This window comes from Micropterus salmoides, unplaced genomic scaffold (assembly GCF_014851395.1).
Source record: "Micropterus salmoides isolate LMB-PRFRI ecotype aquatic unplaced genomic scaffold, ASM1485139v1 Ms_hic_scaffold_20, whole genome shotgun sequence".
NCBI lineage: Eukaryota > Metazoa > Chordata > Actinopteri > Centrarchiformes > Centrarchidae > Micropterus > Micropterus salmoides.
Window position 1 is genome coordinate 1,684,316 of NW_024041151.1, and position 27,005 is coordinate 1,711,320.

Consider the following 27,005-nt stretch of genomic DNA (forward strand, 5'->3'; position numbering starts at 1 on the left):
TACAGCAAAGGCTGACGTAGATATGCAGAATGTACGCTTTAATTTCAGAATGAAGAAATCTGATTGTAATATTTCTCTCCAGATTCAACTGTACTAAATATTCTGTATATACTTTATGGGAATGACTGATTGTACCTGTTACGACGACCAATGTTTTTATTTAAATAAAGCCTGTTGCATATCAACGTACAATAAAAGAGACAGAACTGTTGTCATTACATCATGTTTACGTGTACATCAGGACAATCAGCTAAATGATCAGAGCCCCTCTCTAAACTACATTCATTTATAGAAATGACTAACTTGTAAAAGCACAAACAGCTGGATCTTATAAACTTAACAAAAAGGTAATTAATTATTAATGCGTCCTGAGTGTTGAAAGGCCACGTGGGGCTCCTTCCACACAGTTACTGATAGTTTGGAGTTCATGTGCTTCGATTGCATTCAGAGCTTCCAGGCGTTTTTCATCATTAGAATAAAGTAGACATCGCTGTCGATGGAGGCGCTGACTCCACTGTAGTAGTTGAGAAACTCCTCTTTGGTCACCTGTTGATCAGAAGACAGATTTCACTGTTGAGTCGCAGCACGACGCCGGTCAGAATCAGACCAGATGGAAGAGACAGAAGAGTTTTACTACGAACCAGAGAAAAGGTCAGTTTATAAATCAGACAGCAGCTGATTTCCATCCAAATGAGCACGAAGTCGAGTCACTTTAATTTATTTAACCAAACTACTAATTACAAATCACACAGGCGGATCGGTGCAGCACAGAACATCTCCTATTGTTAGACTTTAACATTAAAGATGTAACTACAGACCTCCTGCACAGGGACGACATGAGGTTAAACAGCCACCACTTCATTTGGAAAAAGAGTGAATCTAAAGCTGTCGCTGAGTTAAACCTCCAGAAACTGTGTGTCTGATAAATATCAGTCAAAATAAAAGACAGATATTTTGGCAGAAAATGTAAAGCGAGCTTCACATTTGGATGGAAACAGCGAGTGAGGCTGTTTGTTCACAGAAGAGCATGATTTGGGTTTTATTAAAGAACAGTGAAAAAGCCAGAGCCGGTCATCCTGCTGGCAGAGAGACACCAGCCTACTGATGTTCGTATCCTGTATGGTTCTTTAAACCCAATTATTCATTCTGACATGCTGAGTATGTCTTCTTCTCTTTGTGGTGCATTTAAAAAACCATACAATATACTGCAGAATGTTCCCAGGTTGCATGAAGTTACTTTTCTAAAATAGGAAACAGCAGGGAGTGGAAACCTCTCCGCCCTCCTCCCACCACCCTGAGCTCCTTTACCAGCACGACGCTAAGTCAGATTTTCCAGGCATTTCTCATCATCACTATAAAGTAGACGTCTGTGTCGATGGACGCGCTCACACCGGCGTAATAATTCATAAACTCCTCCTGGGTCACCTTCAGAGAGGAACACCGGCATGAACACACATATCAATCATTACAACCTCGTTAGGGCACAGAAAATGTCTGAGGGCGACAACGTTTCTTCTGACCTGCAGAGACAGAAACTCGTCACCCACGAGGCGTTTCTTACCTTTCCATCTTTCTCATACGGAGAGTCAAAGCTGTCCAGGAACGTCCTGAAGACCTGATCCTCTGTCCACTCCCCGTTCTGATACTTGGGGTGGTACTTGGCGTTATAAACCCCGCGCAGGTCTTCGATGGTGATCACGCCGTCCCCGGTCTTATCCAGCTTCCGGAACGCCTGCATCACCACCTCCTTCCTGGCAGCTGACATCTGCGGCTGCAACGGACGGCGGGAGTAAAGAACCCTGAAACGACCCTCAGCCCATCGGCAGGCGCTCCGCGTACTTACCCTCAGAGTGGTGAGAAACTCGTCGAAGTCGATGGTCCCGCTGCCGTCGCGGTCGAAGATCTGAAAGAGAGCCGTGGCCTCTTGTTTCTCGATCAGGATCCCGTAGTCGTTCAGACCCTTCAGAAACTCCTTCAGGTCCAGGGTGCGGTTGTTGTCATCGTCCATTATCTTGAAGGTTCTGACAAACACAGAGCAGCATGAGGTCATTTCCTGTTTCTTCACAAACAGCACTGATGTGCCGGGAAGATAACACACTGTCAAACTACTGCAATACAAGTGAGTAAACTGCATTCAACCGTTCATATCAGTAACAGTACACAAGTATTATCAGAGGAAAGTTCGATTCAACATTATTTGTTATGTGATTGCACAGAGTGAGGCAGCAGAACCGTCACAGTATTCTCTCCTGTGATCATCACTGATGCATCAACAGGTAAACAACATGTTGCTGTTGTTTTCTGCACCACAGCCTGTAGAGCATCACGTGTTTTGGTTTTAGATTCTTGCAGAGTAACCACTGACTCCAGTAGTACTCCAGCTCCAGCAGTAGTATCTGTGACAGTATCTGTGCAGGTAGATGCAGCAACATCAGCAAACAAAACCACAAATCAGCAACAACACAATATTGTGACAATAAACCAAACCGAGCACAACATCCTGCAGCCTGTTAACCCTCACAGTGCCGAGCCTGCAGCGCTCGCAGGGAAACAGCAGCCTCAGCAAGTACACGCAGTACTGTACTGTACACACAGAGTACTGTACTGTACACACAGAGTACTGTACTGCATGTTACTGACAGTACACACAGAGTACTGTACTGTACACACAGAGTACAGTACTGTACACGCAGAGTACTGTACTGTACACACAGAGTACAGTACTGTACACACGCAGTACTGTACTGTACACACAGAGTACTGTACTGTACACACGGAGTACTGTACTGTACACACGCAGTACTGTACTGTACACACAGTACTGTACTGTACACACAGAGTACTGTACTGTACTGCATGTTACTGACAGTACACACACAGTACAGTACTGTACACACAGAGTACTGTACTGTACACACAGAGTACTGTACTGTACACACGGAGTACTGTACTGTACACACGCAGTACTGTACTGTACACACAGAGTACTGTACTGTACACACGGAGTACTGTACTGTACACACGCAGTACTGTACTGTACACACGGAGTACTGTACTGTACACACGCAGTACTGTACTGTACACACAGAGTACTGTACTGTACTACGTGTTACTGACAGTACACACAGAGTACTGTACTGTACACACAGAGTACTGTACTGTACTGCGTGTTACTGACAGTACACACAGAGTACAGTACTGTACACACAGAGTACTGTACTGTACTACGTGTTACTGACAGTACACACAGAGTACTGTATTGTACTGCGTGTACCTGACAGTACACACAGAGTACTGTACTGTACACACAGAGTACTGTACTGTACTGCGTGTTACTGACAGTACACACACAGTACTGTACTGTACACACAGAGTACTGTACTGTACTGCGTGTTACTGACAGTACACACAGAGTACACATACTGTATACTGTAGGTTCAGCATTAGGATTTTATAACTTTGTTTAATCAGTTTCTCTGAACTCTAAACATGAAGCTGCATCCTGGTAAAGTGCAGTACTTAAATACATTTTAGAGGTATTTGTACTTCAGGTGAATATTTCCTGTTTGCCCTGTGACCTCGGATGTGACGCCTCTAGTACACATTTATTCTATCAGCTGCAGGAAGCTCTGCAGAGACCAGCTCACTGAGAACCCTGAGGAGGGTCTTCCACCTCACAGAGTCTCCAGGTGTTTCCAGGTGTTTCCAGGTGTTTCCAGGTGTTTCAAAGTGGTATGAATTCAGCGCCGGCTGAACAGGTAGAGGAGGCAGCAGCAGCTCACCTGCCCAGACCTTTGATCCCGGACGAGCCTCTGGCCAGACACTGCAGTCTGAGTCTCTCCACCGGGTCCGAGCAGTCCGACAGCTGACGCTTGGCCTTCGTCGCCATCTCTCGGTCGTGTCTCGACGTCCCCGCCATCCCTGACGGCACAAAGAGCTCGTTATTCACAGGACTGATGGAGAAAAGGAACCAGAGAGAAGTGAACGTAGATCTGGAGCCTCAGAACCCCCTGAGGATCAAGTCCAGACTTCAGACTCCTCTGAGAGAAGCCGGAGGTCCAGAGGAGGAGATCAGTGCAGCTGATCAGAACTCAGATTCTGGACTCTTTAACTGGCTGATAAGCAGATCTGGAGTTTCACATGGGGACCAATGAGGTCACACATCCAGTCAGCTCTGGCCTCTGATTGGTCCAAATGTTGAGGAAGAGGAGCTGAACTGTCTGATACCAACGGGACCATTTAAAACACATTTTAAGAGCTAAAGTTACAGACAGAAATAAACTGTTTGCTGCTGTTCTGTAAAAACAGAATCATTTAACTTTAACTGCAAACACACTCTGTCCTTCTTCTTCTTTAAAAATATAATAAATTTAACTTTAACTGCAAACACACTCTGTCCTTCTTCTTCTTTAAAAATATAATAAATTTAACTTTAACTGCAAACACATTCTGTCCTTCTTCTTCTTTAAAAATATAATGAATCTAACTTTAATCTGCCCTCTCTCTCCTGGTCCACTGTGAAGACCCTGTTACTGGGCTGTCAGGGTCCTGGTGGACTCGGCCCCCCTGCTGCAGAGACTCCTCCTGACGTTTCAAACTTCAGGATGTGTTAAAGTCCTGACTGACTAATCTGTCACGTGATCGTGACCGCGGCTCATCAAACACGACTCGTCATTCAAATAATGGCCGCTTGATTTTTTACTTTGCTGATAAAAACAGCTTCTTCCTGTAACTCCGAGTCTGTGAAGTCTCCACCTGATCTTTCTCGGTTCGGCTCAGTTTGACTTGTGGACTCGGAGAAAACCGAAAAACTTTGATACTTTAAACACATTTTAGTGAGAGTACTTCTGAGTGTACTTCTACTTCAATTAGATTTTCACTGCGCTATTTTATACTGCAGTATCGCTACTTTTACTACAGTAGGGGATCAGAACAGTCCTGGTCCCGGTCCTGGTCCTGGTCCCGGTCTTTAGCAGATTAATAATAACATGCAACATGTTGATGAGCAGCAACTTACCGACTGATGTTTTTACCTTCAGCTGCAAACAACAAACAGGAAGCGACACCAAACCATCCGCCGTTACTATGGAGACCTAACACTCTCTGCTCTGATTGGCTGTCCGGCCCTCTCTCATTAAAACATTCACCTTTACCTGCAGCTGGTTGAGTATAGAAATACTAGCAGTACTACTACAGATACTACTCAGGTTTACTAGGTTTCTGGTTTCAGAGCGTTTCAACAAGAAGCTGAAAATGTTTTTAAGATAAACTTTACAGTCAGCACTTCCTGTCGTTGTTTCACAGTAAAGTCTGCCGCTGCCTTCACATTAAACGCTTTTATTCTGAAAGGCATACAGGAAGTGTTGTTAGTGTGCAGCTTTGATCAGTAACTTCCTGCAGTAAATAATAATAATAATAATGTGATAAAGAGCAAAGTTCAGTTACTGTAGTGGAAACTCTGGAAACACAACCAGTCCCGTTTTACACATGAACTGTTTGTCAAGTCATTTAATCCAGCAGAAGATTCTGCTGATCGATAATCAATTCTTTACAGTCCAAGCTGGAAACTTCTGTTTCTCTCTGACTCTGCTTCAGTTAGAAAAGTTTAGTAAAAACTAATTTTACTTTAAAAATCATAGTAAGTCTTTAATTATTTATATTATTTTTTCTTTCTCTTTCTCATGTAAAACACTTTGAATCCCCTTGTTGAAAGAAAGAAATCTGACCTGCCTGATGCTGGATTCATAATCTCACTATATAACAAGCTGCCAGATGTTATTTACAAAGACATAAATACAACTTTATTCATCAAGTTCAAAGGGTCATTATAGAAATTAGAAATAGCAGTTAGAATTATTTGCCAAAGGTTTTTAATACATGATGATGATGATATTTATGTTCTATCCAGCAGATCACAGCTGATGTTATGTTACCTTCAGTAATGCAGAGCTGGCTCCCTCTAGTGGTCACTACAGGAAGCACCACCAACAGAGCTGATCACGTGATGAAACATCAGCTGGAACCAATCTCTGTCAGACCTGCTGCTCCTCACAAACTCCCAAAGAGAAACAGAAGAAAGTTCAGCAGAAGCTTCAGCAGAGTCCAAAAGCTGCTGCTGATCCAGTGAAGACACTCTGAGCAAACTGATTTCATGAAGCTCACAGGAAGCTGCAGCACTCAGGATGCTTTCATGTAACTAAAGCTCAACATAAAGGATCAACATGTTTCCACATGAAATATCTGAACTAGTCATTCAGAGCACGAAGACACAGGAAGAAAGCAGCGTAGAAATCCATCAGAGGACATCAGCTTTCAGGACTCTTCACAAACACAGCAGCAGCTTTCTGTCTGACTTCTCTTCTGGAACGTCCTCTGTGCACACTGACAACATGAGAAACTGCTTTCTATGGAGATTTCTATTCTACATGTCAGTGAGGAGTTTACTGTCAACATCAGAGTCAGCAGGAATCAGCAGCCTTGGACTGACTGAGAGGAGCATTAGAGGAACCTTCACACGTTAAACTCACATAAAGAAACTGAACGGAAAGAAAACGCACACATAAGATAATATAAAATATACTTTATTGTCCTGAAGGGAAATTGGTTTTGGACTGTATCCATTCTGCAGTTTTACAAAGACAACACAAAATACAGAAATAAACATCTCTCAACACATTAGACAGGTACATATATAGTAAGCACATTAACTCCTCCTTCCAATGGCAGTTTTTGATTGAACATCCCTGTTGGCTGCATTCCCACAATGTGGCACAGCCCTTACACAATGAGTTACTGCACATCCCAAATAGCCTACAGACTGCACAAATGACACATTTCACATAACCTATGCAAAACACAATGACATACTGAACAATCCAACAGCCTGTGTGTTGCACCACCAACATATTGCATAACACCAATAGCCTACTTATTGCATCATGATACAGTAGAATCAGACAGCAACACCAACTCAAGCAGACCAAACCAAATGATCAACAAGCAAAAAGAAAAATATATTGAATAATGGAAAGAAACAACCAAAACACAAAGTAAATTCCAATGTTATCTGACCCTAAAAAGAGAATTAACACTGGCAAATGACCTGAGCACAATAAAATGTCCTAAACTAAGAAAAATGTTGACAACATCCAGACTGAGTGAACACAGCCTGGCCATAGAAAAGGGTCGACACAGACAGAGCTGGCTACCACAAGAGGAGTGGAAAGCTAGAGACATAGGACAGGTAGAGACAGACGACAGGTAGAGACTGAGAACACAGGTAGAGACAGAGGACAGGTAGAGACAGAGGACAGGTAGAGACAGATGACAGGTAGAGACTGAGAACACAGGTAGAGACAGAGGACAGATTAGAGACTGAGAACACAGGTAGAGACAGAGGACAGGTAGAGACAGAGGACAGGTAGAGACAGATGACAGGTAGAGACTGAGAACACAGGTAGAGACAGAGGACAGGTAGAGACAGAGGACAGATTAGAGACTCAGAAGACAGGGAGAGACAGATGACAGGGAGAGACAGAGGACAGATTAGAGACTCAGAAGACAGGGAGAGACAGAGGACAGGTAGAGACAGACGACAGGTAGAGACTGAGAACACAGGTAGAGACAGAGGACAGGTAGAGACAGAGGACAGATTAGAGACTGAGAACACAGGGAGAGACAGAGGACAGGTAGAGACAGAGGACAGGTAGAGACAGATGACAGGTAGAGACTGAGAACACAGGTAGAGACAGACGACAGGTAGAGACAGACGACAGATTAGAGACAGAGGACAGGTAGAGACAGAGGACAGGTAGAGACAGACGACAGGTAGAGACTGAGAACACAGGTAGAGACAGAGGACAGGTAGAGACAGAGGACAGATTAGAGACTCAGAAGACAGGGAGAGACAGATGACAGGGAGAGACAGAGGACAGATTAGAGACTCAGAAGACAGGGAGAGACAGAGGACAGGTAGAGACAGACGACAGGTAGAGACTGAGAACACAGGTAGAGACAGAGGACAGGTAGAGACAGAGGACAGATTAGAGACTCAGAAGACAGGGAGAGACAGATGACAGGGAGAGACAGAGGACAGATTAGAGACTCAGATGACAGGGAGAGACAGAGGACAGATTAGAGACTCAGAAGACAGGGAGAGACAGAGGACAGGTAGCGACAGAGGACAGGTAGAGATAGATGACAGGTAGAGACTGAGAGGACAGCTAGGGACTGCACTTTCTAACCTCATTTCCTAAAAATAATGCATTAAGAGAAAAACACTTTGCAAACATTTCCCAAATATACCCCAAATTCAAAAATCAGACTCACAGAAACTCTCCTATTTACTGGGAGAAATGCCCAGATGTCAAATAATTGCTGCAAAATATGTCTCCTCATGCCACAAACTGAGGACAACCAGTGGAACCTCAGACTGATAAATATAATAAATAATTGTACTTCTTATTTTAGTAATGGTTCCTTGGGAAACTAAACTCATGAACTGTTTCATGAACTGTATGAATTGAATTGTTCTTTTGTATCTGTTGGAGCTATATTCTTATTTGTTTATTTTGGGTTTGAGTTAATTTATAGCCCAATTTATTTCTTTTCTTTTCTTGTTAAAGTTAATTTGGTTTATTTTGTATTTATGCTTTACTTGCATTGTGGTTTGTTGGTCACATGGTGTTATGTTCATTTGCATAAGTAGGTCAAGGTGAGAGGTGCGGCAGGCACGAGGGCATATGGTTTTTTACCAGCGTGAGAGAGGCAGCAGAAATGTCTGTAAGCTTGCTTATGTGTGTGAATAAACCTCCTCAAACTCAGTCTTGTTATGGACATTACCTTGCTTTGGTACCTCTGAACCTGCGTAAAGCCTAACCATGACGTAGCCTCAAGTGGCCATTTGAGAAGTTTGTTATTTGTTTTTGTTTAAGTTTATGGACAAATAGCCACTACATTAAGTAAAAAACCTGCCCTGGATATATTGTGGGTTTGCGTGGATACTGGACTTGTCGTTTGCTGAATTGCCGTTTCGAAAGTGGATTACTCACCTGGATGTGGGAGACAAAGGAAAGGGCCTAGGAGTGACGGAGCCAGGGGGCTGGATGCAGTGCAAACATCGAATAATACGACCCATCCGACAGTGTAAAATTTCCCTGGACACCGTACTGGATAACGGTGAAGCTACTGGAGCGCTGGAGCTGCACTACGGAGTGGAGGGTATTATTTGCTGCAATTTGAATTCGCAAAGGCCCAAAGCCTTCACAGGTGATGCGCACAGCCGCGCGCAACAACAGCTACTGCGTTCATTCAATTCCGTGCACGAAGGCAACCACCGCAACAAACGAAGTTCCACAAGGTATGTGCTTTACTCACTCTTTGCAAGCAACTGTGTGTGTACATGACCGACATCAACAAAGGGTAAAATGTCTGACGTTGCATCTAAAGCCACAAGCGACACGGCGCTTCCTACAAGAAGACGCGCAAGTTTTACTGCTAAAGGAATGATGTTTTTATGCAAACGTGTCAGGAAAAGAGATCGGCGCAATGCAGTATAGCCAAATCGTACATGAATCAGATGGATAAGTTGATGCATTCTGCAGACAATATTGATGCAGTCAAGTCTCTTTTGGATCAAATAATAATATGTGTTGATGAGGCAAAACAACATCATTTGTCATTTGTGTCACTGGACATACCTCAGGATGAGAAGGAGAAACAAGATAAATATTTTGAACAAAAGGAAAAGTGTTTTTCAAGCTTTATTGATGACGTCAAAGGTTGGTTATCAAACACAGGCCATTCATATGAACTTCCAATGAAACCACCTGATAATCCAACTGATATTGGGCCTGAGGACAGTGTATCCAATAAAGGTTCTGAAACGCGTTCAAAGGCTGGTTCTAAACTGTCAAAGACTTCATCCAGTGCATCTGCAAAAATATTAGTGCAAGCAGAAAGAGCAGCGTTACAGGAACGCATGGCTGCTCTAAAACAAAGGCATATTTTGGAGGATCAGGAGGAACAAATACGACTTGAACAAGAGGACTTACGGAAGAAACGGGAACATTTAAGGAGAGAAAAGGAACAACTTGCTCTGGAGGCAGAATTAAAGGTGACAAATGCGAAATTGGAGGTTCTGGAAGTAAGCTCAAAGTGTGGCTCTAAAGTGTCAAGATGTGCATCTCAAACATCGGACGGCATGAATTCTTACTTGAAAAGGTCAGAAACTCAAGGACATATGAACTAAATCCGAATGCTGAACGCTATGTGCCCACCAATAAAAGCTCTGAACCTACCTCCAGTCGCTTGTTAAATTCTGTCCCTGTTGGTGTTCAACCCAAACATGTTGTAAAACAACTACCCATACCTAATGTCATTCCTGTGTTTCAAAGGCAAGATACACAATCACCGGGTTTGCAAGATGTTTGTGACGATAATCCATCCATCAATTCTCTGGACATTTTGAACATCATGCAGCGTCAAAATGAAATAACCGCGCTGTTGGTCCAACAAAACACAGCCTCTGCTCTGCCTATGAGAAATATACCTGTATTTGATGGAGATCCCCTGTATTTCAAATCTTTTCTCAGAGCCTTTGAAAATTGCATTGAGGATAAAACTCAAAATTTCAGTGATTGTCTGTACTTCCTAGAACAGTACACTAGAGGGCAACCAAGAGACATTGTGAGAAGTTGTCAGCATATGCCCTCTGAACCAGGTTATCAAAGAGCAAAAACGCTTTTGATTGAACATTTTGGCAGTGAACACAAAATCTCTCGGCTTACATGGACAAAATCAACAACTGGCCCTCAATAAAACCTGAGGATGTTAATGCTTTGCAGTCATTTGCTTTGTTCCTTCGAGGTTGCTCCAATATAGTACATCATGTAAAGTATATGAAGGAGTTGGACATGCCAGCTAACCTCAGGACGATCCTAATGAAACTCCCATATAAGCTGAGGGAAAAGTGGAGAAATGTGGCATGTGACATACTGGAACAAACTGGAAGCAGAGCAGTGTTTGTTGATTTTGTGAATTTCATTGAAAAACAAGTCAAAATTGTTTCAGATCCTCTGTTTGGAAATATTAATGATGTTTCTCCAGCCAGCTATACAAAGCTATCCATGCAAGTTAAGCAGAAAGGAAAAGTGGTACATTTGCCACCAGCATTAATGCACCAAAGGATGGACATAAAGAAATGGAAAACATGACAGCTCACAGTAACCAGCTCAAATGTATATTCTGCTATCTTACCAATCACACTCTGGAAAAATGCTTTCAGTTTAGAAGAAAGACACAACAGGACAAGATTCAGTTTCTAAAGGAGAAGGGCGTTTGTTTTGGGTGCTTGAAACATGGACACACAAGCAAAGACTGCAGGAGTCGTTTGGATTGTGAAGTGTGTCACAGGAAGCACCCATCTGTCCTGCATGTGGAGAAGGAGGATACTACAAGGAGAACCTCCAAAGAAACTGTGAGCACTGTATCCGGGAAGCAGCAGACGTGTGGTCATATTGGGGCTGGTGAAGAGGATACTGCTGTTTTTTCCATTGTGGCTGTGCAGGTGAAAAGTCAGAAAAGTAATAAAGTTGTGCATACTTATGCTTTCCTGGATCCTGGGAGCTCTGGTACCTTCTGTACTACAAGTATGGCTGAAAGGCTGGGAGTATCAGGAAAAAACTGTAATGTAGTGTTAAGGACAATGGGGCAGACTAAAACCATCAACACTACTGTAGTAACCCGTCTGGAGGTGTCTGGATTTGACACCAATGACTTTATTGAGCTGCCATCTGTTCTGACACAAACAAAAATGCCTGTATCTAAAGTCAATGTGCCATGTCAGGATGATGTTGCCAAATGGGCGTATTTGAGCAGCATTAGGCTACATGAAGTAGATGCAGATGTAGACTTGCTCATTGGAACCGACTCTCCTAAAGTTTTGGAGCCATGGGAACTGATAAACAGTCAATGTGGTGGACCGTATGCAGTGAGGACCAGAGTTGGCTGGGTCATAAATGGGCCTCTTCGTGCTGGAGACTCTGAAGGTACTGGTGTCAAATCAGGATGCATTGTTGTAACTGCTAATCACATATCTGTGGAACACTTGGAAAGTATGTTAATGCAACAGTATAATCATGACTTTACTGAAAGAACAAGTGATGAACAACTTGAGATGTCAAGAGAAGACATTAAATTCATGAAAATTGTGGAGAGTACGACAGTGCTTAACAATGAACATTATCACATGACTTACCTTTCAGAGTTGATGATCCTGTTTTGCCAAATAATCGCTGCATTGCACTACAAAGACTCCAAGGCCTGAAGAGGAGATTTAATAGAGACATTTCATTCAAGGCTCAATACGTTGATTTCCTTAACATGTTGGAGCAAGGATATGCAGAAAAGGTTCCCACAAATGAGCCCACTCTGGAACAAGGAAAGGTGTGGTACATTCCCCACCATGGTGTACGTCATCCAACCAAAGGAAAGTTGCGTGTTGTGTTTGATTGCGGCTGTACTTACAAAGGTATATCATTGAACAGTCAGCTCCTGCAGGGCCCAGACTTCACTAACACGCTAATTGGTGTCCTCCTTCGGTTTAGAGAAGAGCCCATCGCTGTTATGGCTGATATCAACGCCATGTTCCATCAGGTCCGGGTTCCATATAAGCACGTTAACTTCTTGCGCTTTCTATGGTGGCCCAATGGAGACGCTACAGCGGAGCCAGAGGAATACAGGATGTGCGTGCATTTGTTTGGAGCTGTATCCTCTCCAAGCTGCTCAAACTATGCACTGAGGAGAACTGCTGAGGATAATGCACTGCAATATTCACCGATGTCCTTCGTACAGTTAAGACAAATTTCTACGTGGATGATTGTCTTAAGTCCACTGTGACAGAGGAAGATGCAGTGAAGCTCATACATGGATTAACATCTCTCTGTAAAAAAGGCGGCTTTCATCTCCAAAAGTGGGTCACAAATAACTCAAATGTGTTTGCACTTATTCCTAGCGAATCAGAGCAGTGGGTTTGGAGAACATGGATTTGGACAGGGACCAACTCCCTGTGGAAAGAGCTCTGGGGATGCAATGGTGTGTTCAAGGAGATACGTTCAGCTTCAGGACTGCAGTGCAGGAACGTCCACACACTAGGAGGGGCATCCTTTCTGTGGTGAGCTCTCTTTACGACCCGCTGGGTTTTCTGTCTCCTTTCATAATCCCTGCCAAGTTACTGTTACAGGAGTTGTGCAGAATGAACTTCAAATGGGATGAGCCAGTTCCCCGTGATGTCTCCGAACATTGGTCTGAGTGGCTCTCTGAACTTCAGCATATGAGTGGATTTAAAGTGGAACGGTGCATTAAACCCAAAACTTTGGAACACAAGTGAAAGCAGAACTGCATCATTTTTCAGATGCTAGTCAAACAGGATATGGCACGGTTTCATACTTGAGATTGGAGAGCACTGACAACGTGCATGTTTCATTTATCACAGGCAAGGCTCGTGTCGCTCCTCTAAAGCAACTAACCATTCCACGCCTTGAGCTTGCTGCAGCTGTGCTTGCTGTTCGAGTGAACACAATGCTGTTGAAAGAGCTACAGTTGCCATTGCAAAGGTCAGTTTTTTGGACCGATAGCACTACTGTTCTCAAGTACATCTTCAATGAAACAAAGCGCTTTCACACATATGTTGCCAATCGTGTCAGTACCATAAGAGAATCCACAGACAAAGATCAGTGGAGGTATGTAAACACCAAAGACAATCCTGCAGATGAAGCTTCTCGAGGACTAAGAGCTCAGGAGTTTGGGAAAGGAAAATGGCTAAAAGGACCGGACTTTTTGCACTTGCCCTCCACCAGGTGGCCGAAACTCGACTTGGACTCCTCTTCCATTCCATCTGATGATGCAGAGGTGAAAAGGGAACTTAAGGTGAATGTTGTTACAATACACAGTGACAATCCTCTCAGTCAGCTCGTTCACTATTTTTCATCCTGGAGAAAGCTTAAAACATCAGTGGCCTGGCTGTTGGAGCTGAAAGAAAGACTTTTACTTTTGAGCCGAAAGAGAAAAGAATATGTGGTCAACCAGAATGAGAATGTGGAAAAGGAGATTAAAAAATTCAAAGCCGCACTTGGAAAATCCAGCTTGACACCAGAGCGCTTGGAGGAAGCTGAAAAGGCAATAATTCAGTTTGCACAAAACCAAAGATTCAGTACTGAAATTTCCTCACTAGAACATGACCCAAAGACTGTTTTTAAAGACAGTCCTCTGTATCGCCTCGACCCCTTCATCGAAGATGGCATCCTCAGAGTTGGTGGACGTCTGTTTAAATCAGCACTGCCGTGGGAGGTAAAGCATCCTGTGATTCTGTCAAAGGATTTGCATGTTTCCCAGCTCATATTGCGTTACATCCATTGCCAACTTGGACATGCTGGACGCAATCACATGCTGCACAGATTGAGACAGAAGTATTGGATCATAAATGCCAACTCTGCGGCCAGGAAGATTCTCTCACAATGTACAGTGTGCAGAAGGTACAGAGGAAAGCTTGGAGAACAGAAGATGTCCGAATTACCGGAGGAAAGAGTTGTGCCTGATAACGCACCCTTTACAAATGTGGGAGTGGACTATTTTGGACCATTGGAGGTGAGGAGAGGTAGAACTGTGCTGAAGCGATATGGAGTGATATTTACCTGTATGAGTAGCCGCGCAGTACACCTTGAGGTGGCGCATTCCCTCGACACGGACTCCTGCATCAATGCTGTGCGAAGATTTGTCTGCAGAAGAGGACCTGTGACAAGTGTAAGGTCAGATAACGGCACAAATTTTGTTGGTGCGAAGAAGGAACTGAGGCAAGCATTGGCCGCTTTAATCACTCTAAAATTGAAAGGACTTTTGTGCAGGAAGGAATGAGATGGAGTTTTAACACCCCAGCTGCATCTCACCAAGGTGGCGTTTGGGAGCGTCTGATTCGCTCTGTGCGCAGTGTACTTACCTCTGTTGTTGGACATCAACTGCTGGACGAGGAAGGTCTGCAAACGCTGTTTTGCGAGGTGGAAGCGATACTCAATGACCGGCCAATAACTAAGGCTTCAGAAGATCCCAATGATTTAGAAGCGCTTACTCCAAATCACATTCTCCTGTTAAAAGGCAAGCCCATTCTGCCATTAGGTCTGTTTGAGAAATCTGATCTGTACATTAAGAGGAGATGGAGGCAAGTGCAGTACGTTGCGGAGCTTTTCTGGAAAAGGTGGACAGCAGAGTATTTGCTTGTAATGCAAGAAAGGCAAAAATGGACGAAGCAAAAGAGAAACTTTATTCCAGGAGATATTGTCGTAATCGCTGATGCCACAGCTCCAAGAGGCTCATGGATGATGGGCAGAGTTCTAAGCACCACAGCTGACTCTAGAGGACTGGTTCGCTCTGTGAAGGTCCAAACGAAGATCAGCATCCTGGACAGACCAATAACCAAGCTCTGTCTTCTCTTGGAGGCTAATAATTGACTATACGACTCATTCTTTCTCCTATCTCTGTCTTCCATCTGTTTGTTTCTTTCAGATATGGAGAATCTGAAGATGTGAAGATTCCAGTTTAATGTTTAAGCTACAATTAGAAAATAGCTCCTTTGTGTTAAAGCTAAGGTTAATTGTGGGTAAAGTACCGTTACAATTAGGGGCTGGGTTGTTGGAGCTATATTCTTATTTTGTTTATTTTGGGTTTGAGTTAATTTATAGCCCAATTTATTTCTTTTCTTTTCTTGTTAAAGTTAATTTGGTTTATTTTGTATTTATGCTTTACTTGCATTGTGGTTTGTTGGTCACATGGTGTTATGTTCATTTGCATAAGTAGGTCAAGGTGAGAGGTGCCGCAGGCACGAGGGCATATGGTTTTTTACCAGCGTGAGAGAGGCAGCAGAAATGTCTGTAAGCTTGCTTATGTGTGTGAATAAACCTCCTCAAACTCAGTCTTGTTATGGACATTACCTTGCTTTGGTACCTCTGAACCTGCGTAAAGCCTAACCATGACGTAGCCTCAAGTGGCCATTTGAGAAGTTTGTTATTTGTTTTTGTTTAAGTTTATGGACAATAGCCACTACAGTATCTTTTAAGATTTGGCAGCATTGTTGTTTTGACAGTCATGCCAATAAAGCAAATTCAAATTGAATTGATATCAGATGCTGACAGAAACTCGCTTGTTCTGGAGCTTTTAACCACATCACACTTCAGCAGTTGCCATAGAAAAGTTCCCATGATTCTGAACAGTTTCAGGTCTTCTCCTCTATGTTGGCTTAAAAGATGACAAAGCTCCAGAACTAAAGAGCAAGTAACCCTGATGAAATAATCTTTTTTTATATAGTTTAGACCAATGATGTTGTTCACCTTTTTCACTGATTCTTTACCAGCTATACCGAATAACCAGACATGTACCGCAGTCCTGCTCTGGTTCCTTCATCCTCTCGACTCTTCATCTCCTCCAGTTTCTGGACCTTCTCTGCGTCTCCTTTCTCCTTCATCTTCTCAATCAGGAAGTCCAAGTGGACATGAGTGGACAGTGAATCAACATTCAGGGCGATCTGATCCAGTCTGACAACATGTTTGAAGGACTCTTCCAACATCTGATCTTTTTCTTTCTGAAGTTTTTCCATTTGCTTTTCTAAAGTTTCCAAAAGGCTTGTTGTCTCCTCACATCCTGCTTTACCTCTTTCATACTTCTCTTTCACATCTTGCAGGGTCTTCTGAACTTTCCTTGTCTTGGTCACATAGATCCACTTTTCTTTCACATGATCTGATACAGGACACTTCCTGGTACATGAAGTGCAGCGGCCATCTTTCATGACCTGACAGTGTTCAGGATACCAGGACACAGTGCATCCAGGATAGTGACAGTTCTCCTCACAGACTGTACAGCAGACAGCTCCTTTAAACAACAGCCCCTTCCTCTTGATCCTTTCTTTTTCTTTGTAGATCTCATCAACTTCTACAGTGAATTCTTCATTTCTCTTCATCTCTTCTTCATGTTTCTTCAGAGCTTCCTGAGTCTGTTGGTTTTCTCTCTGTTTCTGTTCAGTGAACTCAACTCTCTCTTTCAGGTTTTGGATGCAGGCTGTCAGTTTGATTCGTGTCTTCAACACGTCAACGGTTGTCTTCACATTTTGAGGCCCAGATTTTTCTAGAAAGTATGTAAATTCATTCATTCCTCTCATTGATGTTTCCCATGCAGTCTCTAAAACAGTCTTGTATCCCTGTGTTCTCTCTGTGTCCTGGCAGTTATCAAACAGGAAGTAAACAGGCTGATTCTTTTCATTTCTGGCACATTTCACTTTTGCAGCATCAAGAGCTTTCAGAACATTTTCAGGTATCAGACCATCTGAGTGTGTGATGAGAGCAACAATGTTCTTCTCCATGTCTTTTCCAAACAGAGACACCACTGAATCAAAGATGTACCTCATTCGGTCACTCAGGTGATATACATTTGCTTTCAGCACCAGACCCACTGCATTAATCTCATGAAGTTCTCCTGAGCGGAACAAGTCTAATAATCTCTGACTGATGATGTCATCATGTTCGATCCCTCTGGTGTCTCCGTATCCAGGAGTATCGATGATGGTCAGAGAGTAGGGCAGAGTTTCACCTTCAAAACCAAAGATCTGGTACACCATCACATCTGATGTCTGACTTTCTTGTTCTAGTCTCTCCTTCTCGTCCTCTACGATCTGAAACCAGACATCATCCTCCCACTTCACTCCCATGGCGTAGTTGACCAGAGCGTTGACCAGAGTAGATTTTCCTGTTCCTGTTTCACCCACAAGCAAGATGGTTTTGTTTATCTTGTTCACATTTCTTTCACCGAGAGTCATTCTTCTTAGAGATCCAATGTTCTCTTTCTTTGGTCTCAGCTGGTAGACAGCAGGAGGTCCTGATCGAAACAGATCACTTTTGGAAATGATGTTCTCGTGTTTGGAAGAGCTGTTAGTATCCCTGTGGAAAAAGCAGATCATTTACACATTTAATTTTAATAAGATTATACTCCTGTATAGCTCATAAACCACCACTTAACATGTAATAAATGGTTCACAACACACTGTAAATGTTAGCAGATATGCGCTTGTAATGGTTATAAAAATGCTGCACTCCTGAATGCATGCAATGGGAATATATAAGCTAAAGATTCTTACAGATATTCATAAAAAGGATGGGATAAAATGCTGATAATTTATTTCTTTATAAAAGGGTATTAAAGGTTCAGTGTGTAATATTTCTGAGGATCTAAATTTACATTTATTCATTTAGCTGACGCTTTTATCCAAAGCGACTTACAATTGCTATATACACTCACCTAAAGGATTATTAGGAACACCATACTAATACTGTGTTTGACCCCCTTTCGCCTTCAGAACTGCCTTCTGCATTCTTTAGAAATGTTGGCCCATATTGATGGATAGCATCTTGCAGTTGATGGAGATTTGTGGGATGCACATCCAGGGCACGAAGCTCCCGTTCCACCACATCCCAAAGATGCTCTATTGGGTTGAGATCTGGTGACTGTGGGGGCCATTTTAGTACAGTGAACTCATTGTCATGTTCAAGAAACCAATTTGAAATGATTGGAGCTTTGTGACATGGTGCATTATCCTGCTGGAAGTAGCCATCGGAGGATGGGTACATGGTGGCCATAAAGGGATGGACATGGTCAGAAACAATGCTCAGGTAGGCCGTGGCATTTAAACCATGCCCAATTGGCACTAATAATAATAATAATCCTTATTTGTAGAGCATTTTTCAAAAACAAGTTACAAAGTGCTTTAACAGTTAGTAAAATACAATAAAATAAAAGGGATAAAATAAAGTCAAATAAGATCGGGAAAGGCTCTCCTATAAAAGTATGTTTTAAGAAGGGACTTAAAAGAGTTCACTGACTCAGCCGACCTGATTTCCTCGGGCAGGCTGTTCCAGAGCCTCGGGGCCCTGACAGCAAACGCTCTGTCCCCTTTAGTTTTCAGTCGAGACTCTGGAACAGACAACAGACCTCTGCCCGAGGATCTCAAGGTACATGCTGGTGCGTATGGGACTAAAAGGTCAGAAATATAACAAGGCGAGAGGCCATGAAGAGCTTTAAAAGTGATCAATAGAATTTTAAAGTCAATTCTAAAACATACTGGGAGCCAGTGTAATGAAGCTAAAATAGGAGTACTGTGGTCATATTTCTTTGTTCTGGTTAAAAGCCTGGCAGCTGAGTTCTGGACAGTCTGGAGTCGATCAATAGATTTTTGGGTTAAACAGGTGAAAAGGCTGTTGCAATAATCCAGATGTGATGAGATGAAGGCGTGTAAAAAGGTCTCGGTTTCCTTTAAAGTTAATATAGATGGAATTTTTGCTATATTTCTAAGTTGATAAAAACATGATTGAACAAGCTTTGTGGTGTGCTGCTCGAAATTTAAATTACTATCAAACCAGACACCAAGGTTCTTTGCCACAGGCTTAATGTGATTTACTAGGGAACCAGCAGATGGCAGTATTTGATTTGCCATCTGCTGAGACCCGATGACCAGGATTTCTGTTTTGTCTGAGTTCAGCTGGAGGAAATTATTTGACATCCATGTTTTAACGTCACAAAGGCAGTTGTTAAGTGAACTCAGCATTCCAGGGTCTGTGGATCTGACGGGCAAGTATATTTGTGTGTCATCAGCATAAATATGAAAAGAAATGCCATGTTTATGGATAATATGTCCAAGGGGAAGCAGATACAATGAAAACAAAATGGGTCCTAAGACCGACCCCTGAGGCACACCATATTTAACTGGACAGAATGAGGAGACATAGTTGTTTACAGACACACAAAACTGCCAATGTGACAGGTAGGATGAAAACCATTCTGGGCAGTACCAGAGATCCCCACCCAGTGCCTCAGTCTGTCTAACATGATGTTGTGATCAATGGTGTCAAAAGCAGCGCTAAGGTCCAGGAGTACAAGGACTGAGCACATACCTTCATCAGCAGACATTAAAAGGTCATTAGTGACTTTAAGCAGGGCAGTCTCAGTGCTGTGGTACTTCCTGAAACCAGACTGAAACTTTTCAAATAATATGTTGTTTTCCAGTACAGTGAGCAGCTGTTTGGACACAATTCTTTCTAAATCTTTGCAATAAAAGGCAGTTTTGAAATGGTTCTAAAATTTTGATGGAGGAGGGATCTAAACCAGGTTTCTTTAAAAGTGGGTTCACGCAAGCCGTTTTAAAATAATCAGGGACACAACCAGTAGATAGGGAGCTGTTGAAAACAGAGATCAAATGGGGCCCAACAGAATCTATTACTTTCAGTAAAAACTTTGTAGGTATTACATCAAGTGGGCTGGAGGACACTCTCATTTGTGATACTGTTTTTAAAAGCTCAGACAAGTCGATGGGATGAAATTGGTTAAAACTCTCTTGTTGCTGGTGAGGAACCTCTGAGTAAGAGGCCACGGGGGTAATAGAGGCTCTGATTGACACCACCTTATTGGTAAAATAAGATAAAAACAATTCACAGTCATCATTACTTCCAGCTGAGGCACAAGGAGGGGTTGGGTTTACCAGCTGATCCACAGTCTTAAACAGAAACCTGGGATTGTGTTTATGTGTAGTAATGAGTTCAGAAAAATAGTGTGTTCTCGCATCCTTAACCATGTTATTGTAGTTAATTAATAAATCCTTCAGACTGAGGTAATGGACTTGGAGACTGGATTTTTTCCATCTGCGCTCTGCTTTCCTGCATTCCCTTTTTAGGCTGCGAATGCTGTCATTTATCCAGGGTTGCTTACTAGCTTTAGACGTAGGCCTAACCTTTAGAGGAGCAGTAATATTTAGTGACGACAAGCAGATATGATTGAAGTGATCGACCAGATTGTTGGTGTTGGAATCAGACAGGTGTTGGCTTTGGCTCTGAAAGAATGCGCAAAACTTTGAAACACTTTGTTCATTAAAGATGAGAACACACGGAGCTTGGAGAGGTGGCATGAGTAACAGGCGAATCACAGCTAAAAACAATCCATCTGTGGTCAGATATGGTCATGTCTACTAATTCCACAGAGGAAATGCTGACACCCAGGGTAAAAACCAAGTCCAGTGTATGACCACGGTTATGTGTTTGCCCTTTGACATGTTGTTTGAAGTTAAAAGAAGTGGCCATATTTAAAAAGTCAGTTGCATTAACATTGTTGGGGTCATCAACATGAATATTAAAATCACCACAAAGAACAATTCTGTCATAATTTAAAACCAGAGTAGATAAAAATTCAGGAAGTTCTGATAAAAATCCTCCAGGCGGTTTTGGGGGGCGATAAATTATAACAAATATGACAGGTTGCAGCCTCCAACTTTAAGAGTGAGAACTTCAAAGGAGTTAAATTCATCACAGCGTACTTGATGACATTTAAATGTTTCCTATAACGCTCACTAGCCCACCACCACGACCACTGACCCTCGGTTGACTAAAACAATCATATTGAGGCGGACACAGTTCAGCTAGCTGGCTATAGTCATTCATTTGCAACCAGGATTCAGTTAAAAACATAAAATCTAGATTTGCAGACAAGATAAAATCATTTAAGATAAAAGTCTTACTTGAAAGTGATCTCACATTGAAGAGAGCCATTTTAAATGAGTTTGTTCTGGTGCTGGAGTTGGTGCAGTTGTCCTAATCCTTAAGAGATTACTAATATTTCTGTGTGGGATGTGCACATTTCGGTTTACTGGTCTATGCGTGACGATGACAGGAATAGAAGTCTGTGGAACAGCGCTGGGAGCAGACGGCTTTACATGCCAGCAGGTGGAGACAGTTGTTTGTGGCAGTGAGCCAGAGATCTGTTCAGTGAGCGGTGGTGTGTCCAGGTGTGCTGCATGAATGATTAGTCATTCACGTAAGTCACGTGTGGACCGCACCACATGCTGTATGTGAGCAGCTAACATTTCTGAGCCCCGTTTGTTTGGGTGAAGTCCGTCTGTCTTAAAAAGAGACATTCTTTGCCAGAAAATATTAAAATTATCTACATAAAACACACGGTGAGCCCTGCAGGCGGACTGGAGCCAGTCATGGAGGCCAAGAAGTCTACTGAAGCGGCCAGCACCGCGACCAACTGTGGGAATGGGACCAGAGATAAAAACGGACTTTCCGCACTGCTTTAAAAAGTTAAAAAGACGGTTAAAATCTGATTTTGTCAGCTCAGACTGCTGAAGAGCTGTGTCATTTGTTTTCCGACATGGACTATCACTCTTGTGATGGAGGACGGGAGCGACGGCATCAGGTCCTGGAGTTTTTTTAAAATGTCTCTGGTTATGGAGTCACCAATTATTAGTGTGGTTGGGGAGAAAAGAGGACGAGGAGATGCCGGTTGTGGGGTTCCAGAGCAGGACTGAGCAGAATCTGCTTCAACACTGCGTGCGGACTGAGGATGGAGTGTGTGAGCTGCCGAGTGTTGTGTTGGAGTAGCAGTAACAGACCTGAGAGAGGGCTACCCGACGGTGCAGGGTAGAGACGGCCTCCGGAGCGTCTGAGCACAGCCTCCTTCAGGATCCTACGTCGGGAAGCGGAGGTTTTTGACCGGGATGACGGCCGCAGATCAGGCCCGGCGGCAGACCGGTGGCCCAGTGCAGGAGATGTAGCCGGTGGAGGAGATGCAACAGTGTCGGCAGGCACTGTGCGCCGAAAGAGATCCGTATCAGGAGACTCGAAGCCGCAGGTGCATCCGCTGGATGGACCGGAGTGTCGTTAGACAAGGCTGCATAGCGGTTGGAGAGGCCGATGTCCGGAGGAGAGGCAGCCCCATCCGAGCCTCTCTTGCAGCCACGGACCACCACTTCAGCCCAGGTTGACTGATGCTTCGGAGTCGAGCAGGATGAAAGCCTGGGAAGGCTAGAGGGGTCCCAAAACACGGTGTCCTGGATGTTAGCGGTTGCGCTAAGAGAAACAATCTGTTTGGCTTGTACTGAAGCCACATCCATAAAGCCAGTCAGCAGGGAATCTTTCTCTTTGAGTTCCTCTGAAAGTCGTCGGATGTCTTCCATAAGGTCAGCAATCTTCTTGTTCGCTTTCTTAAGGAGTGAGCAGTCCTCATGGGGCAGAGTTATCTCGGCTAGCATAGTCACCGGAGCTTTGTTGTGGTCAGTAGCGCTGATCGCGTTTTTACGGTCATCTAGCTTAAAATCCATGTCGGATGACTAAAATCCTTAACCCACGTAAAACTTAAGTTAAATAAAAAGGATATATAAAAAAAATTTTGTTGTCATTTGTTGTGGAGATGAGTGGTACCCGGTGGGGTCTTCTGCTGTTGTAGCCCATCCGCCTCAAGGTTGTGCGTGTTGTGGCTTCACAAATGCTTTGCTGCATACCTCGGTTGTAACGAGTGGTTATTTCAGTTAAAGTTGCTCTTCTATCAGCTTGAATCAGTCGGCCCATTCTCCTCTGACCTCTAGCATCAACGAGGCATTTTCGCCCACAGGACTGCCGCATACTGGATGTTTTTCCCTTTTCACACCGTTCTTTGTAAACCCTAGAAATGGTTTGTGCGTGAAAATCCCAGTAACTGAGCAGACTGTGAAATACTCAGACCGGCCCGTCTGGCACCAACAATGCAGATGTCTAACAGTGGGAATGGAACCCAGGTCTCCCAGGTCTCCCACACCAAAGGCAAGCATCTTATCTATGCGCCACCACCCCCCCTATCTATTGACAGAAATGCAATATAAGATCCATAACTATGTTTTCAGTGGTGTATAAAGACCTTCCATAATGAACCGTTACAGTAGCCCAAACAGACAAACTTCACTACAGAGCGCGTTTTGTCACTACATTGAATACTTACAAAGAAGAAGAAGTAATAATAGTAAGTAGTAATAGTAGTAATAATAATAATAATAATCTTTATTTGTAGATGTTGTTCAAAAACAAGTTACAAAGGGCTGTACAAGTATAAAGACAATAATACAAGTAATAGTGGTCGTCCAGTGTGTTAGAAGTCAGAAGAGAAGGGAAATTTGGACAAACAGAGGACCAAATAGAGAATAAAAGCCGACAGAGCGTGTTGGCCACCGTACTTCCCTTACTTGCTTGCAAAGGGAGGAGTCAAGTCAATTTTATTTCTATAGTACATTTAAAAACAACAGGATTTGACCCAAAGTGCTTTTCAAGTACACAACACACAAACACAAGTATACATGAACGAAAGAACAAGCTTTGTATCCAAATACACAATACAACACTGGTATACACCAATAGATGTCAAAAAAGCAGATCCGAGGCCAACGAAGCAAAACAGGGTCCCTCCAAGCCAACGAGGAGATGCCTCCCCCGGACTCCAATGCACAAACTAAACGCCCAGCAGCCATTCAGAGACCCTGCCCAGGGAAAAAGCACAATGCATCAAGATGCATCGACAATCGCCCCACAATCCCACCGCAGCCCTCCAAACCGCAACCGGATCAACCCGCGCAGAGACCCCCACCCCCATAAGCCAGGACACCCTGTGAAACCCTCAAAGCGCAAAGGACCCCAGACCAGAGGCATCCATGTTTGTTCCTTGTCGGCTACGGTAGAAACAGGACAACAAAATACAGCGACCTCCACAGCAGGGGGTGCCCGCGATTATGTGGATATTAATGACTGAGTCTAAGGTAATAAAAACATAATGATTCATTATGTCAGGTCTTTATACACCACTGGAAACATAGCTGTGGATCTTATATTGCATTTCTGTCAATAGATATTAGACACTGGACCTTTATTATAAAGAGGTGCAGGTGCGTTTTCTCGAGTTTCTCTGTTTTATTACTAGTGTAAAAATAATTATATTTTACATCACAGCTGTGTTCAGCATGGAAATATTTTTAACTGATTTATTTACAGTGACACAATAAAACAGAATAATTATTAATTTAATAATCATAAGTTTAATTTAGCTTTAAATATTAATTGTGTTAGTTACTCACTCTGTTGCCATGGTGATGGCTGGTAGAGAGGGCTGCAGACAGTGAGGCTGAAACAGGTGTTGGTGTCTGGATGAAAAACCAAAAAGATAACTGTAACTACGTTTTCATTCATCTGTAATGAAGAAAAGTTACACAATGAAATGATTCTCCGTCTCCATCAGACTGCTAACAGGAGAACAACTGAACTCTGACTGTTTCTGCAGTAACAGTAATGAATGTGATGTCTCGTTGTCTCTTTGGTTGAACCCAGTCTGCTAAAGGTTCTGTCCACATGCAGCTGATCCAACAAACACACAACGCTGCCTGGGTTAGGTTACTTTACCTGCACGGGGAGGAAATACTGAACACATCTGCAGTCTGCCAGCACTAAATGTCTAGACTGAATCTGTGCAACGTTCACTGACCAACATATTTCTATTATTTCCTCATAATATTTTGTGTGTGAAGGGGTTGCAACCTCACATTAAATCTATCCACTTGCCAGATTTTTCTGTTAGCTTCACGGCTAGTGCCTGATCCTAAGTGAAGCCTCTTGCTCCCAACACAACACAGACTCCATATATTGTGATTTTGTGCTTTAGTTGGTTCAAGTTATATGACGTTAGCTGGCAGGTGCACCAAGCAGTTGCTGAGGTTATTTGGTGCAATATTCTATAGCTGTATGGCTTTCAACATAGCTTCACCAGCTAACGTGACCCATATTATCCTGTGTTCCACCAATATTATGCGTTATAGGTATTATAGAGATGCAAGGTAGCGACAGCTACTTTAGCATGGACCCACTGCTGTTTGTATCCTAACATTCAATTTAGATTTATTGTTGATACTCAGGTACACATAATAACATGATCCACATAATATATAATACTGGACATAGGACAGCACCTCAGTTGAAGATCCCTAATCTAACTGTCAAAAAGTCAGGCGACAATCTCATTATAACATTCAGTCCAGCTCACTGACTGTTTCATTATCATCCAACACATTTAGCTGTGCTCACATTGTTGAGCCTCCGGTGAAAGTTATTCTACACAAATAGTAATTGGAAAGCTGCAGGCGAGCTAACACAGATGTATCACTTTGGCTAAAGCATCGTGTAACGAGCGTGGATTATTTTAACCTCTGTTCGCAACTGAGTTTGTCCACACATATGAGCATACACCAGGCTGCATTCTGAAAACTACAGTCAGTGGAGATATTGGCATCGATCAGCCTGACTTTATTACTGACAACATAACACACCAATGTTGGGATTAGGGTTTAAATGGCATCAATATATAAATATTAAATAAAATAATAATGATTATTAGTACTAATATTGGTTGAAATATACTATACTATTTTGGAATTTATTTTCATGTGTTAAATAAAAACATTTTCAACAATTCAAATTGAATCAATGCATCATGCAAATGTGCCTATAGAAATATTCAAATGTATGTGTAACTATTTATGGGGACTATTAACAATAAATGTATTGCAACAGAAGGATATTAATATAATATAAAACGGTTTAATAGGGACAATTCACAATGAAATAGCAAAACATTACCACATAGTTTATCTGTTCATTTGGCTTAGTACTGTGTGCAGGAACGTTTATGGCCTAATGCTGGGAAAAATACAGATTTCTATAAAATAATAATAAGGATAATCTTAAGGAGTAATAAGTAAAAAGTAACTAATTACAATTTCTGAGCAACTTGGTCGCAACTGAATATGACTGACATGAGGAGGCAGCGTTACCATGACTGGCTGCTTCACTGAGGCTCTTTATTCTAATAAATAATAAGCCTCTACTACCACTGTGTAACTTTAATTTAAATAGTCAGTGTAATTACTTTAACTATGGATCTCTATTCAGTGTTCATGGTTCATGTTAACCTTTACTATCACTCAAAGCATCAACAGCAGAGAGAACCTGAGGAGGAATCAAGCGTGAAGCTTCCGGTTCTGGTTGCAAAAAGAAGTCCAGCTCCATTAGAAATAATGTGAAAAAATTATTTTATTCCCTCAGTAAACACTTTCCTGATGAGTTTCTGGTCTCAGT

At 42.7% G+C, this 27,005-nt stretch overlaps 2 protein-coding genes across 2 annotated transcripts in view; both read right to left on the reverse strand.

Moving 5' to 3' along the window:
* LOC119914870 (calcyphosin-like protein) lies at positions 1-5,240 on the reverse strand. The gene is made up of 5 exons (XM_038734415.1): positions 5,018-5,240; positions 3,783-3,921; positions 1,844-2,021; positions 1,562-1,771; positions 1-546 (listed from the first exon to the last, which is right to left on the reverse strand). Exons 2-5 carry the CDS (start codon positions 3,917-3,919, stop codon positions 445-447), a joined length of 627 nt encoding a protein of 208 aa, XP_038590343.1. The 5' UTR covers positions 3,920-3,921; positions 5,018-5,240; the 3' UTR covers positions 1-444.
* An 11,159-nt stretch (positions 5,241-16,399) lies between these two features.
* LOC119914952 (septin-2-like) overlaps positions 16,400-27,005 on the reverse strand; it is an 11,562-nt gene continuing 956 nt past the window's right edge. The window contains exons 2-3 of the mRNA XM_038734498.1: positions 24,956-25,021; positions 16,400-17,975 (exon numbers count right to left, since the gene is read on the reverse strand). Of these exons, the coding sequence (XP_038590426.1) occupies positions 16,400-17,975; positions 24,956-24,966 (1,587 nt within the window). The 5' untranslated portion in view covers positions 24,967-25,021. The remainder of the gene's footprint in view (positions 17,976-24,955; positions 25,022-27,005) is intronic.

What these genes read in the sequence shown, in the direction of transcription:
- LOC119914870 (XM_038734415.1), bottom strand. Translation starts at nt 3,919, where the DNA reads ATGGCGGGGACGTCGAGACACGACCGAGAGATGGCGACGAAGGCCAAG. An exon ending in AGTTTCTCACCACTCTGAGG is followed by an intron (nt 1,772 to 1,843) that starts GTAAGTACGCGG and finishes CGTCCGTTGCAG; the next exon opens with CCGCAGATGTCAGCTGCCAG. An exon ending in CGTATGAGAAAGATGGAAAG is followed by an intron (nt 547 to 1,561) that starts GTAAGAAACGCC and finishes TCTGATCAACAG; the next exon opens with GTGACCAAAGAGGAGTTTCT.